Here is a 14,753-nt window from a genome sequence, read left to right as displayed (position 1 = left end):
CTGGATCAAGGGTGAAATTCTAACTACACTTTTATTTTATTTTACCAGGTAAGGCCCACTGCGCTTTACAAGTATCTTTCGAAGCAACCTGGCCAAAAAATATAGCTCAATGAAGCGGTCCGTGTCCATTTATAGCAGCCAAATACTCTTAAACAACTGTTTGTAAATGTAGAGGTGAAAACCGGGGGACTTGGGAGGAAAGAAATATAAAACGACAACGGGGAACAACATGCAAACTCCAAATATACAGGCGTCGAAGCTGGGATCGAACCCAAAACCTGCAAACCAGACGATGTAGATAATGCCTCACCACCGGGATTCACATCTTCACCAAGAGACATTTAGCTATGGCAAGGGGCTCCATTGTGGTTGAGTAAATGGACACAAGAGGATGCCTTCGGGGGATAATACCACATCAAAAATCATTTTGCACCATATTAAATTTGGCCAAGCTCCGAAGCCCTGCAGTTAGAGCAGTTTGCCAATTTTCTGTATTCCCTGGAGCTGGGGTCACCGAAGCAGAGGTGACTAGAGCGCTCTTGAACCTTGAGCAAAGGTTCCAGTGGTTTCACTACTTCCAGCCTTCACTGCTGCATGCAGTACAAAAACACCGGATTTCTTTAATTGAAGTATTTGGTTTTTAAAAACGCAAGTAGTTTGCACATCTTTCAAATAGGGTCTCCGGTTTACGACGGTCCATATTTACCATGGATTGATTTACGACATCTTCCGACATGACTCCAAGCACATTTGAATAGGCTGGTTTGAAATGTAATTTGGCGTGGAGCTTTTGTTCAGAAGTGTTTTTGTACCTATGTAACCTTGTTAAATATGGCTGATCAAAGGAAAACACCACATCGTCAAGATATGTTTCTGTTTCTACAGTCTATGGGAAAATAGGGTCTGATTTACAACGGGATTTCCAGAAACATCGTAAAAAATTAAAATATTTAAAAATACTTTTAAAAAAAACACGCTTTTATGAAATGTACTAGTACGAGTAATGGCAGAACTCCACGACTCCAGGAAGTGGCCCAGAAACTCGCCACAACGTAAGGAGCCGTGGTGATTTACAGCCAACGTGAGTTGAGCGTGGACAATTAGACCTGTAATAAAGATTGTTTAAAAAATATATTTTTAATGATAGAATATAGTATTGTCATCAGTATGACATACCTATACCAAGTTTGCAGTCGATACGACATTGCGAAGACGGTTGAAATTGAGTTACAAAATTTGAGGATACGACAACAGACTGAGTTAAATAAAAGCGTGTAAAATGTAAAAAAAAGCATTTGAGTTTTTATGATAGAATATAGTATTGTCATCAGAATGACATAAGTATACCAAGTTTGCAGTCAATAGCACATTGGGAAGTGGGTAACATTTGAGTTACAAGATTTTTTGAGGATACGACAACAGACGGAGTGAGTTAAATAAAAGCGTGTAAACTAAAAAAACACGTATTCTTACGTGCTGTAACTCGGACTGAGCATAATCAAAATTGATGAACTGCATCATCCTTGGTCACCACAATTCACCTACCCTGTTGAGCACAAAGACTACTCTCCCAGCCCCACGCTCTCGTATACACATCTTTCACCCACGCAGAAAATTACAAGATTCACAAGTGGCATCTATATTGTTTTATTACATATTTACACACTTTAAGTTAAAAGGCATGAACCGTCTACTGTAAATAGAGGCCGATTGAAGTGCCTTCAGAAGAACTTCTTGGACATGAAGCTTCAGATTTCACAAAGTTGGAACGGTAAATATAACGATACCAATGTCACAACTAGAATTTGAACCACTGCAGCAGGGTTGTAACAGGGTTCTGTCAACTTATATACAGAACAATAATACAGGTGACAATTTTTTTTTAAGTTACCGAGGGTTAGCCCACCACAAATCAACACATTGCTGGCATGCCAGTAATGCCTGCAGCAAATTCTATTCCATTTCTGGACAATATTTTAACGCATGCAAGAGGTGAGCTGAGAAAGTGATACACTTTTTATTTATTCTGGTGACCAAATTACTTCACGAGAAAACGCACCATAAACACGTCAATAGCGTACGTTAACAAGAGGGAACTGATACAGGCTTATATGAAGCTTCTCATTACAACTGTATGGAAAACCGAGTAAACAGTAAAATATACTCAGACTGGTTAGCCAACTTAACTGACAGGCAGTTGTCTGCAGGTTGCAAGAGTGCAAAGTCTTGTCAGTCCATCTTAAAGACTCCTTAAGAGACTGCTCTGTCAGGCTTTTGTCTAAAAAACCCTTTAAAGACCAGTCCTGTTAGTCTTGTTTGAAATTGCTAAAGAACATGGGTTATGAATACACCGTGGTTCTTCTAAAAGCAGGTACTTTAATCGTCGTCACTATTGACTACATCATCATTATCATCATCCTCTTCCTGCACATCATCAGGACAGCAGTAGTACTCGACAAAGCTGACCTGCAAAAAGATACATTGTCATTCACAGGGTGCCAACAATTGCCTTCTAACAGCTTGGTTATGGAAGGATTTGTACCTTCACCACTAAGGTCAACTCACATGAATTACATTCAGTAGACACACAGGGATGGAAGCTTGTGATGTCCAGAATCTATGGGAATCTAACAGATGGCAGGGTGACGTATGGGGCTCATAGTAGAAGTCCTGACTTGAGCCTCGGACTCTCACCCACAAAAAGATGACTGATTCATGCTACTCTGTCTAATGGAGTTTAGTCATATCAGCTCAGTCACTAATGACAAACGAACCCGCAAACATTTTCATTTTACAATTTGTCAAATAAAAGTGATTGGGACTACAATAGCTTGCCGACTGCCATATAGCGAACTTGGAGCATCCAGAACCATCCTCTCATGTCATGCAAGAGTGGCCTCATGAAGCACCGATTGAAGTCGGAATCATTTTCCATGGCTGTTTGCTGACATGGCAACAATTTAAGAAATACAATTGTTTTGCTTCATAGCTGATGAATTAAAGACATACCCAGGAGAACGATGTTTCCTTATTATATATGTCATAAATGTCTGTTTCACGAAGTAAACATTAAACAGAAATTTATTGCACCACAATATGGTCCTGGGTTAAAGTTTTCACCATCATTGTTTTGGTATACATAGCCTGCTTCTGTGTTGACTTTGTCATGATCAGAGTGCGTTCTAGGAAGCCCAAATTTGAAAGACTTAAAAGTGACTTTACATGGTGGAAATAACACGTAGTATTTTATTATGTATGTTTTACTTATTTCGTATCATACATAGCCAACCGTGCAAATGTTACTGTATGTATTAAGCTCAATATGACTTAATTAATATGGTAACAGCGCTCACGAGTGCTGTATCCCTTCTCACCTCCCCGTCATTTGGGATCATGAACTGCAGCGATAGGAGACCCCGCCAGTCCATGCGCACAGATACCTTGCTTGCCTGGGACAAAGCCTTCACACTAGGTTTCAAGAACGATGCCTTGTACCTTTAAATACAAAGAAACCGTGTTTTTTTTTAAAGCACAACAAATGAGAACAAAAAATTGCACGCTCCATAATGTAGTTGATGACATCTGAAAAAAGCTACTTGAAAAATAACCCATAAAACATTTACTATAACTCAAATCGAATACTTTTGTTTAAATTGTGAGAAAAACTCATTACGACGGTGAAATGCAGGCTGGAAACAGATGGCAGATGTGCCTTCCTGTTGTTTGTGAGGGCACCTTTGTGTGTTGTTAAATTTATTTAATATAACTACTGAAGTGAATGCCTGGGGTTTGGTAATGTGAAGATAATAGGTACTTGTTTCTGGTGTGATACGAGTTGGTCGTATAAGAGTAGTTAAGAGTAATGACTGGCCCACAGATTCCTATTGTCCAGCCGCCAGCAGAGGTCAGACAGGATGATAGACAAACAGAATTGGGATTGGTAGTGTGTTAAAGGTTAGTCATGAGTATGTACGTATTATGAGCATGAATGGTAGTGTACCGGTTCGTCTGTGCCTTGGTGCAGTGGAACGACTCCACCATGTCTGAGTTTCTGGGGAAGTCGCAGTGCGTACTTCCCAGCGGTCCGAACGTGGACAGCCTGAGACAGAAAGAACAAATAAGGGTGGACACACAGATGTACATGGATGCACACAGGGACAAGCAAGGACATATATTAATTTACGGATACAAGCACAGCCCATGGAGCTTCATGGCCAAAGAGCTCGGGGGACACAGATATGGGCCCTGATGCTGCTCTTGGTCAGTGCTCGCTATCTAGGCACGTAACGATGTAGGATTTAATTATTAAACGAAATTCTTATGCATCTTGCGAAGACAGCTAAAATATACACAGATTGTAAAACAAGACTAAAATGGGATGGAATAATGACAATTCATTGCATCAGTGGAGTGCTGAATCCCTCTGGTTACAAAGCATGAACCGATGCATCGATTCATCCATTAAAATCGATTCTTATACTCACAATACACAATCCATCATGCTTGTAACAATGTAATTGGTTCATGTCAAACCTACAGCCACTAGAGATTTTAACACAAGGGACGGCAAAATAATCAATGAATTGAACTGTGACCCCAAATCATCGAATAAAGACAGGTGTTATCACACGCCTCCTAGTCCAGTACTGCACTGGCGGAGTCTGCATTGCCCATGGTAATAGAAACATCAACAGTCCTGTTGTCGCAGAGGACGGTTTCTGTCATGTCCCATATAAACTTGCTGATCCGCCCCTACTGGACATGTGGAAACATAACTTCATAGGTCATCAGATTCCTCCAGTATAAATAAAGATTCTGATAATGCCCTTAAGCCATGAAAGCCTCGGTGAATTGTAAGGGTCTTTTTCAAGTGGATCCTTCATTTTGACGTTTGGCACATTCCTGCAGTAAGTGTCTGGCTTGTGCAAGGAGGTAACCAACCGCAGAGTGTGGAGAGGCAGCTTACCGGAAGTGTGGCCGAGCGAGGGACATGGTGATGTGGACAGACACCTCAGCGCCGGACGAGCTCAGCTCTAGGTCGGCGAATGCCTCCTTCAGCCCCTCTGCCTTCAAGATAACCTTGTTGGGGGTCTGCTGGTCCTCGTCTGCGTTGGACACCCCAAACTCAAAATCCAGGGGGTCCTCTGGCTCCTGCGTCCTCAGGCTGGCACCGGCAGGCAAGTACAGTATCAACACATGAATGTATAGACAATCACAGACATACACGAATAGGTATGTCATGATGCATAATGTCAGCGATTCTTATGCTCATGATACACGCAATGGGTCAAATAAGTCAGATTCAAAATACTGTACTGTTGCATTTATGTTATTTGAAAAGAAAACTACGTGAGACAGAATAAAACAATTAATATAATATATATGGTATTTTAAAAAATATATAAAATGGTGACTTCCAAAAATTACAATACATTGATTTGTTGTTGGGGGAGTGAATAATTACACATCTAATACACAGGCATACAGAAAGTGTCCCAAATAACTGCCGTGGCAAGTGCTGTTGGCAAGCAGATATTAAGGGCGACACGGTGGATTGGAGGGTTTGGTGGTCAGAGCTATGGGTAGACCAAATATTTAACACATTGTACCAGGTACTCATATAAGGATGAGTCAAACCAGGGGAGACTCGGGTTCAGTTCAGATACCACTTTCCATTTATGATGTGCAAAGCTGGGAATCAAACCCATCACTAAGATCAGTGTTGTATGTGAACCTGTTACTGCACTAGCCCTATACAATAAAGATCCCCCTTGTAGCCTCAACAGACATTTGGGGCAATTGCTGTTAGTGAGCACCTATTAAGGCCGGTGCAGCACACAAGGCCAACCACAGACCCGATCAACCGCCTTTGTCTCCCCAGTGACAATGTTTACACACTGCACCAGGGTACACATTTAAGGACGAGTCGACCTAGGGGAGGCCGAAGACCGGTTCAGATAATCGTCCCTGGTGTTGGCCGTGAGCAGGAACTTAACTTGATTCATCGCTCTAACCGCAATACTATGGCTCCCCACGCTTACAGGCATGCATTCACACACGCACATTCATTCACACACAAGCACGTGTTGTGCCAAGCATGACCTGCAGTCAGTGACAACACCCCCCTCCTCGAGGCACAGGATGAGGGGAGATCCGTACCCCCCGTAGCGCAGGCTCAGAGCCACAGGAGGTGCCACTGTGCGTGCGGCCCCACCTGCACAGCGCGACACATGTACATGCATTGGGAAGGAAACACTCCCTCATGGGTGACCATCGCGGCCACACCCTATCGAGCATAACTGAGCAGTAACATGACTGAAATGGACACTTCAAAAACACAAGAAGATTGTATAGGTACACAGGCAGGCACTGTCACCAACAACAACAGCTGCCATTCACCACAAAGTGGTGGTGACATCACCACTACGCCTGTGCCAGGCTAGGTGCCCTTTGAGGCCACGAGAAGTGATGGAGGCTCGCTGACAGGTCACGGGACAGACCCAGGTGCCATGGTTTAAATTACTTAGATAACTGGCAGATGCACCAGCTGTGCCCCCTACTGTGCCAACTTGCTGCATTTTAGTGGCCCAGCGCATCACACGCTGTTGTAAGCGTCACTCCTCTGCCGTCCGTTGTTGTTGGAGGGCGACTGCCTCCAACTGCTCAGCAGTGTCCTTCATGAGCCTCCTCCATGGAGGCCGATCTTGACACCGTTGGTACCAGTCTTCAATAAGTCCACTCAGTTCCACATCCTTTACTGCATCAGTTCATCTCTTTTCCAGCCCGTTTTGTGCCCATTTAGCCCCCTCTATCCGGCCAAAGAAAAGCTGCTTGAGCATGCAGTGGGTGGGCATGTGGGCTACATGACCTAGCCAACACAGCCATCCCTGCCGGGGGTCACTGATGGGAACGTGTGCAGATCTTTCAAGGATTTGTGTGCTGCTCACACAATCCAGCCTGGTTAAACCCAGGATGGATCGTAGGCAGGCCAGACTGAATATTTATAACTGGTGCAGATGTTTCATTCGAGGGGTCCACATCTGACAAGCATAAAGGGAGGGCATGACCGTGGCCGAGAAGACCCGAAGCTTTGTGTGGAGTGACAGATCACGTAGGTTCCACACAGCATTATGTACATGATGAAAAGATAATGCCGCCCGACTAACTCAGAGCGAGACCTCTGCTGTTAAACCGGAGCTGGTCATAAGCACACTGCACAGGTATGGAAATCTCTCCACAACCACTCCATCACCAATAGTGAGTTGAGGGATGGTGTGTTTGATGGCACAAAATACCCAGGCAGGTGCATAGTTTTGGTAGGGCTGATAGTAAGACCCCACCTCTTAGTGGCATGCTCCAGGTTCAGCATCAGCGCTTCCAACTCCTCCTCTGAGTGAGCAGCAATCACCAGATCATCAGTATACATAACATGGCTAACTAATAGGGAGCCATCCCTTGACTGCACCCAGGCATCGATCAGCCTCCCATTGTATCTGTACCAGATGGAACTACGTAGTCAAAGATTATGTTAAATAATGTGGGAGCCAGAGGCGACATCCCTGTCGCACTCCAATGTGAACAAGGAATGGCTCCGACTCCTGGCCACGTAGCTTTACTCAGGCCTGCCCATCATCATGTGTGCCGGCACACTGAGGAGGGAGATGCCCCTGTAGTTATTACAGTCTGTGCGGTCCGCCCCTTCGTTAACTGCCTCACCTGGTATACAGGAAGACGTGGGTTTTATCCCAACCCTGATGACTGTATATTTGGAGTTTGCATGGTCTCCCGATGGTCGCGTGTATTTTTATCCGGGCCCTCCAGTTCTTCCCTCCACATTTAAAAACATTAGTTTAGAGTATTTGGCTGCTAGAAATTCCCACACCATAAGCCACTTCATTGAGTTATCATTTGTGGCCAGCTCACTTGTGAAAAATATATTTTTTTGCTCAGTGGGCCTTAACTAATAAAAGATTTTGTTTTAATTATGTCATTCATAATAAAGGTTTAATGGAATATAAATCGTAAATATAAACGTATCGTTAACCCACTTCCACCGGACATAGCCAATTAATAAGGTTTGTTAAATAACACACTGTGTTTACCGAAAGAAAACGCATTTTGATGCTTATTTGAAAGCAGTCATATCTCCCCGCACAGAAATCCTCTCTCATTAAGATGCTCATAGATCGGGCTAAAAAAGTCTCAGATGATGAAAGTCTGAGGAGTGAGATTAAACATGTTAAAGAAGCACTGCACTTAAATGATTACCAGCCCCTCACACCCATCCACAGCCCTCATTGGCCCCTGTAGTGGCTAAGAGCACCATGAGGGGAACAGAAAATTGGAATTGGCCTCCCCCCCCCCATAGCATTGCTCACATCCACTACAGCGTTACCGTGAGGCACCACTGAGGAGATAAGGGGTTGTTTTTTTTGGCAAACACACAAGACAAAGATCCCTTGTATAGCCTGAACAGACTGTTGGGGCAAGTGCTGTTACCGAGCACCTATGAAGGTCGGCACGGCACATGAGGGGGTGGGTGGCCAACACCACGCCCGGCCGCCTTTGTCTCCCCAGTGGTGATATTTACACACTGTTGCACTTTCCCTCAGGGCCTGCTATAACTGCAATTTTCTCAGTCTCAGATCTGGAATTCAGCTAAATTAAGTTAAAATAATGTGATTTGCGTGCAGTCAATTGAGTCCAGACTGAGATCAGCTAGCTATAATTGAGAACCCAATTTAATCATAGGTGGCAGAAACCTGGATTCAATCCCAGGACCTCAGCAATTACAGCTGAGTTCTGTGACCAGTGAACCACTTGACTGCACACAGTATGAGTCCATGTGGACTCTGATTGAGTCTCCATGGCAGAACTGTGAGTCTCCATGCACTGTGAAGCTGTAATGTAAGTTGTGCCTCTAAGGGTAATGTTGTACCCCTCACAGCTGATGACGATGATGCAGATGAGGACGACGCAGTGGACGAAGAGGAGCCACCAAACATGGTCAGGCAGCTGAGCAATGCCGTGAGGTTCACGCGAAACGACACTGGGTTCTCAAGCAGGGAATACGTGTGGAAAAGTGAAGTCTGCGGGGGGGGTGGGGGATAGATATACATGGGTACGTACTGGATACATATTAATGCGAAAAAAGGGATTACATGCAGGAAACTAGGGCATGCAAACATGACGGGGCTTGCAATTGCAGGACATGAGGAAAACATCAAGCCTATGCATGACGTAGTTTTTGAAGACTGCTCTTACTGTTGCAGTTAGCTGACAGCTTGTGCATTAGTGTGGAATCAGTAGAAACAAATGTTACATGATCATGTGAGAATAAACAAGATGTGTGCACACTGAGTGCTCAGAATGACGTGACATCAATAGGGAGCATCTGATAACTTTTCCTTATAATCAAGGCAGATTGGGACAAGCTTAACAGGTGATGAGACCTGGATTTACCATTATGAACCCGAGGCTAAATGGCAGGTCATACAGTCTAAACATCCAACTTCTCCAACACCCAAGAAACTTAAGTTAGACCATTCTACAGGCAAGAGGATCATGTGTACCGGTTTTTTGGGAAGTGTGGTGCATATGACGCTATAAACTGAACTATAAACTACAGTAAGTCCCCGGGTTGCGGAAGACTCGACTTACGGAAATCTGACCTTATGGAAATACTCCCATAAATAATGTAAAAAAATCAAATGCGGAAAGTTTTTCGTTATTTACTTAAGCGCAAGTAGTAGTGCAGCGTGCGAGGTTGCGGATGAATACCGTCACGCTGTTACCGTGCGTATACGCACCACATCGTCTCGTAACTTTCTATTGCAAGTTTTCTATATTTTAAGTTTATTTCATGAGTTATTTACTGTATATACTTTATTTAACACAATTACACTTCGATTGCTTCTTCTTCTTCAAGTTGTCCATCGTATCTGACGATGACCTTCCTCCTCTGCCTCTATTTGTGGGATTTTGTGTGACTGTAAAGTCCAATCCTCGACCCACAGCGTCTGCTATAGACAGAGTAGGTGAAGTCGCTGATTGGAGGTGTAGGTATGGTTCTGGCATCATGTCTCTGCCTTTTCCATAGTTCACTTCGGTCCTCTTCGAGCTTCAACACTCCCTGCTGGCAGAACTGGCACCAGACGGAGCATTCTGCGGCAGTGTCCTCCAGCTGGGTAGGGCTCAGACTGAAATTTTTCATGGCCATCTTCAGTTGGTCCTTGTAGCGCCTTTTCTGGCCCTCTGTAGGCCGGTGGCCTAGGTGCAGCTTGCCATACAGGACCGCCTTTGGCATCCTGATGACGTGACCGAGCCAGTGAAGTTAGTACTGCATGATGGTAGCCTCCATACTCATGCAGTGGGTTTTGCAGAGTATTTCAGTATGGGACACTCGGTCACGCCAGGTTATCCCCAGGATGCATTGAAGACACCTAATATGGAAGGCCTCAAGCATCCTGATGTGGCAACTGTACAAGGTCCACGTCTCGCAGCTGTAGAGATGTGTTGTGATGACCACTGCCTGGTAAGCAGATGTTTTAGGATGTAGGCCAAGGTTCTTGTTCTGGAATACCAACAGCGATCAGAGACGTCTAGGCCTAGTCAAATGCACGGCAAATTAACATTTGTAAGTGACTGCTTTCTGTTAACAATTAATATTAACATGTTTTGTGGCATTCATAAACAATTGGAAACAGTGTATGCTCCATTAGTTTCATTACGGGTAGTGTTCGGGTAAATATTCGATGAAATGAAAGTATAATAGGAAGTGAAAAGAGTATGTATCGCGATAGGATACAGGTAGCAATAGAGAATGGACAACAACACGATACAGTACTGAGAGAAAACGAACTAGTAATCGGGTCGGGGAGGCATAAATATTTCTGAATATGGAAACTTATCCTGATTTTGGGGGAAAATTGTTCATTTCTGAAATGTATGGAAAAATCATGTTACGGATTGTTCTCGGGAACCTAACCATTCCGTAACCCGGAGACTGCCTGTATTTTTTATTTTACAACTTAAATTATACTGAGCTATACAGCTCTTTTTCAGAAGTAATCTGCCCACAAATGATAGCTCAACGAAGTCGCTTATCATGTCGAAATTTATAGCAGCCTAATACTTTAAATGCATGTTTACAAATGTGGTGATAAAAACCGGGGAACCTGGAGAAAAATCCACACGACCACGGGGAGAACATGCAAACTCCAAATGTACAGGCATATATACAGGCATCAGGGTCAGGATCGAACCCACAACCTCCTGTATACCAGGTGAGGTAATTAGAATGTCACCACAGTGGCGAGGTAAATATTATACAGACTTGTCCTATCGACTGCATGAGGGCCATTAAAGTTCCATGGAAAGATGTGAACCACACCCTTGCTTGTGCATGATAATGTCCCAGTACACACTTCAAATGTTGCAAAGGCAGCTTTGTTAAGCAATGCCACCAGTGAGGAACTGCCACATCCTGCCTATTCTCCAGACCTGACACCCAGGGAAGTTCAGCAGTTTTCCAATACAATGAGGAGCATACTCTTTGGTTGGAAAGTGCTTTTAGGATGAAGTATGTGTTAAGGTATTTGAATGAGTTGAAAGATAATTGCTTTCTGGAAGGAATCAAAAAGGTTCTGGAATTATATGAAAATGTGATTGTGAAAGGTGACTATATTTAATAAGGCGATTCTTATTGATGCGTGTACTTTATAAATCAGTGTTTGTACATTAGACCCATTTTTCAGCCACCGAGTAGGTCTGATTTCTGCTTTTATAACATTCAGTGATGATGCACTTCTCTGCACGAGTACCAATTCCGATAGGAATCCTATGGGAGAAAAAAAACATGCGATCAAAAAGAAACGACCACTTAGGACTGAAATATTAATGACTGCTCAGAACCGCCCAGGCTGCCTTGGGAAAGAAGAAGAAGAAGAAGTAGAGGCACCTTACCTGCACGAAGGCGTTGGCCTGCAGGGTGCGCGTGTCCTCCACCGTGGCCTTGAGGCCGTGCTGCGTGGCGAGGAAGGTGGCGTGGTCGCGGAAATGCACGGCGCGCAACAGCGACACGAGCGTGCGGGCGCTGTCCATCGTCGCCGACAGCACCGCGCTCCCTCCGGACGTCATCGCCCTGCCGATAGGAAGCAAGCCATTCATTATATGGTCGATATACATATTCCGGTCAACCCGTATTCTTATACAGGGAAATAGAGATTTCAGGTCCATACGGTTGTACAGCCGTTTCAAAATGTCTATTTGTTTGTGTTTCTCCCTCGTGACGGGACTTTGTAGGATGAACGTGGTGATTTATAAGACCAATAAGGTGTGAATTGGTCTGTAATAATAATGTAGGCACTGATAAGTGGTTAACAGGTATGGTTATACTCTGGCTCTTTTCCGTGGCCCTTTTCTTTGATTATAAGTGGCCTTATTCTGGTCACCCAGAACAAACAATCGCCTGATCCAGAAATACAAAAAACACGATGAAAAGCAAACTGTTGTTATTTTACCGGGCAAGCGCCACTGAGCAACACAGCTCATTTTCAGAAGCGACCTGGCCACAAATAAGAGCTCAATAAAGTAGCTTATCACCTGGAAATGCACATCAGCCAAATATCACAGCGATACACTCCACTACTCCTAACGCAATATGTAAAATTATAGTTGCTCAATTGAATCATGAACGAAAGAGATTATTCGATACTCTGAACATCCACACTTCCGCAAGAATTCCGATTATGCGTGGACAGATTCAGTATGTGATCTACATTTCTAGGAGAAACAACACATTCAATGTGATCCATACGTTATTTTTTGGGTTAGAAATCGCGTAATTATAAAAGTGTCGTTAAACCAGATTGTACATGTGGATTTGCTCTTCAACACACCGGTGTGCTATACGAGTAACGAATTGTCATGTTCTGTTTACGTGACACATTTACGCGATCTGACCAAAAAAAAACTATATTATGGATATTGGTCGCGAAAGCCTACGTGTGTCAAATAGACATTCAATATGACTTTCAGGCGTGCTCTATTATTACTGCAGTATAAGCCACGTCGCTGTGTTGTGTTCAAATATAGTCAGAGCCTGACTGCTGATGAGGCTCTTGCATGGCGAAATTGATCGAGTGAAAAATGCGTTCTTTGAATGCCGTGCGGCTGATGGCTTATGCACAGGATTAAATATATTCTTAGGTTTTTTTCGGTAAAGTCACGTAGGTAAAACATTAAAATTAATAAGACGGAAGCTTGTGTTGCCTCCGAAACGTCGTGATTTTTATTTTATTTTTATTAATTTTAATGTTTTACCTACGTGACTTTACCGAAATAACCTAAGAATATGAATCCTTGCAGTCACGAAAGCTTCAAATCTAGGATTAAATATCTATATTTTTTTACGTGGAAGTAACAGATATGTGGAGGCGGTATATCCCGCGTGATTGTTTTGCATTGCAATGCATGCCAGGTACACGGCAATGAACGATGCTTAATCCCAAGCCTCTTTGTCTACACGCGAGATGCCGACACCTCAAATATTGTAATGACTTAACGTAATGTTACATAGTAAGTCCAGTAAAGTTTAGCAAACGTATTGTTCTTAAACGTAAACAAACGCACGTACATAATACAGAGAAATGAAAACAAGTACTGTAGTTGAAAGCTGGGCCAAGGGGATTGACACAGACAAATCGATATCCCCTTTCCCTCGATAGGGATAAAATTGGTACTAAATCGTGGCAGCACACATCAGTGGCCGCCTTACGGATACAACTCTCACGAAGAGTGCACAACGACGACGCATTCTTTGTTCGCAACGAGGAATTTCCACCCCCCCCCACCACCACCCCCCCCCCACCACCACCGCCCCCCACCACCACCGCCCCCCCCCCACCACCACCGCCCCCCCCCCACCACCACCGCCCCCCCCCACCACCACCGCCCCCCCCCACCACCATCGCCCCCCCCCCCCACCACCGCCCCCCCCCCCCACCACCGCCCCCCCCCCCACCACCGCCCCCCCCACCACCACCGCCCCCCCCCACCACCACCGCCCCCCCCCACCACCACCGCCCACCCTAAACCCCCCCTCCAACCTCAAACCCCCCCACCACTACCCCCCCCACCACCACTACCCCACCCCCTCCCCACCACCCCCCCCCCACCACCACCCACCCCCCCACCACCACCCCCCCCCACCACCACCCCCCCACCACCACCACCCCCCCCCCACCACCCCCCCCCCCCACCACCACCCCCCCCCCCACCACCACCCCCCCCCCCACCACCACCACCCCCCCCCCCACCACCACCCCCCCCCCCCACCACCACCCCCCCCCCCCACCACCACCCCCCCCCCCCACCACCACCCCCCCCACCACCACCACCACCCCCCCACCACCACCACCACCCTGGACACGAATGTTGTTGTTTTGGTTTCTCTCCACTCTGGAGCCTACGGGGTGGGGGTGCCCTGGCCTCGCCTCGCATCGCGGCGTCAAGAGCCGCCGCGCGTTACTAACCCCGGGCCGCCGCAGAGCGAGGAGATCTCCTGTATGGGGGAAGGCGATTTCAAGCGAGGCGAACTTAACCGCCGAAACGCTCCACCGGAATGTGTTTGTAACGCAAATGAATGCCGGAATACCTGCAGGGGAGGGCCGAGGGTTGAACTTTTTTTTTGGCGGGAAGTTGCACAAGAGACATGACGACATAGCCGCGTGACGTCATAACGCCGTGGGTCA

At 45.4% G+C, this 14,753-nt stretch overlaps 1 protein-coding gene across 2 annotated transcripts; it reads right to left on the bottom strand.

The window, feature by feature from the left end:
- Positions 1–1,631: 1,631 nt before the first annotated feature.
- RAD1 (RAD1 checkpoint DNA exonuclease) lies at positions 1,632–14,753 on the bottom strand. Of its 2 annotated transcripts, none has more exons than XM_078594557.1 (8): positions 14,657–14,753; positions 11,965–12,142; positions 8,939–9,089; positions 6,103–6,214; positions 4,967–5,164; positions 4,001–4,099; positions 3,375–3,495; positions 1,632–2,466 (listed from the first exon to the last, which is right to left on the bottom strand). In XM_078594557.1, the coding sequence occupies exons 1-8, from the start codon at positions 14,737–14,739 to the stop codon at positions 2,377–2,379; spliced, it is 1,032 nt and encodes a 343-aa protein (XP_078450683.1). In that variant the 5' UTR covers positions 14,740–14,753; the 3' UTR covers positions 1,632–2,376. The 2 variants fall into 2 exon arrangements, with proteins under 2 accessions (XP_078450683.1, XP_078450684.1); XM_078594558.1 differs by lacking the exon at positions 14,657–14,753 and adding an exon at positions 14,535–14,622.

This window comes from Lampetra planeri, chromosome 5, assembly GCF_965212315.1.
Source record: "Lampetra planeri chromosome 5, kcLamPlan1.2.h2, whole genome shotgun sequence".
Lineage (NCBI taxonomy): Eukaryota > Metazoa > Chordata > Hyperoartia > Petromyzontiformes > Petromyzontidae > Lampetra > Lampetra planeri.
Note: the sequence above shows the minus strand (reverse complement) of the source record. Positions and strands in the feature narration are given on the sequence as shown.

Excerpts from the sequence above, each read along its gene's own strand:
- RAD1 (XM_078594557.1), bottom strand. The coding sequence starts at position 14,739 with ATGACGTCACGCGGCTATGTCGTCATGTCTCTTGTGCAACTTCCCGCC. Across the intron at positions 12,143-14,656 it reads CCCTCGGCCCTCCCCTGCAG|GGCGATGACGTCCGGAGGGA; the intron begins GTATTCCGGCAT and ends TCCTATCGGCAG. Across the intron at positions 9,090-11,964 it reads AGGCCAACGCCTTCGTGCAG|ACTTCACTTTTCCACACGTA; the intron begins GTAAGGTGCCTC and ends CCCCCCCCGCAG.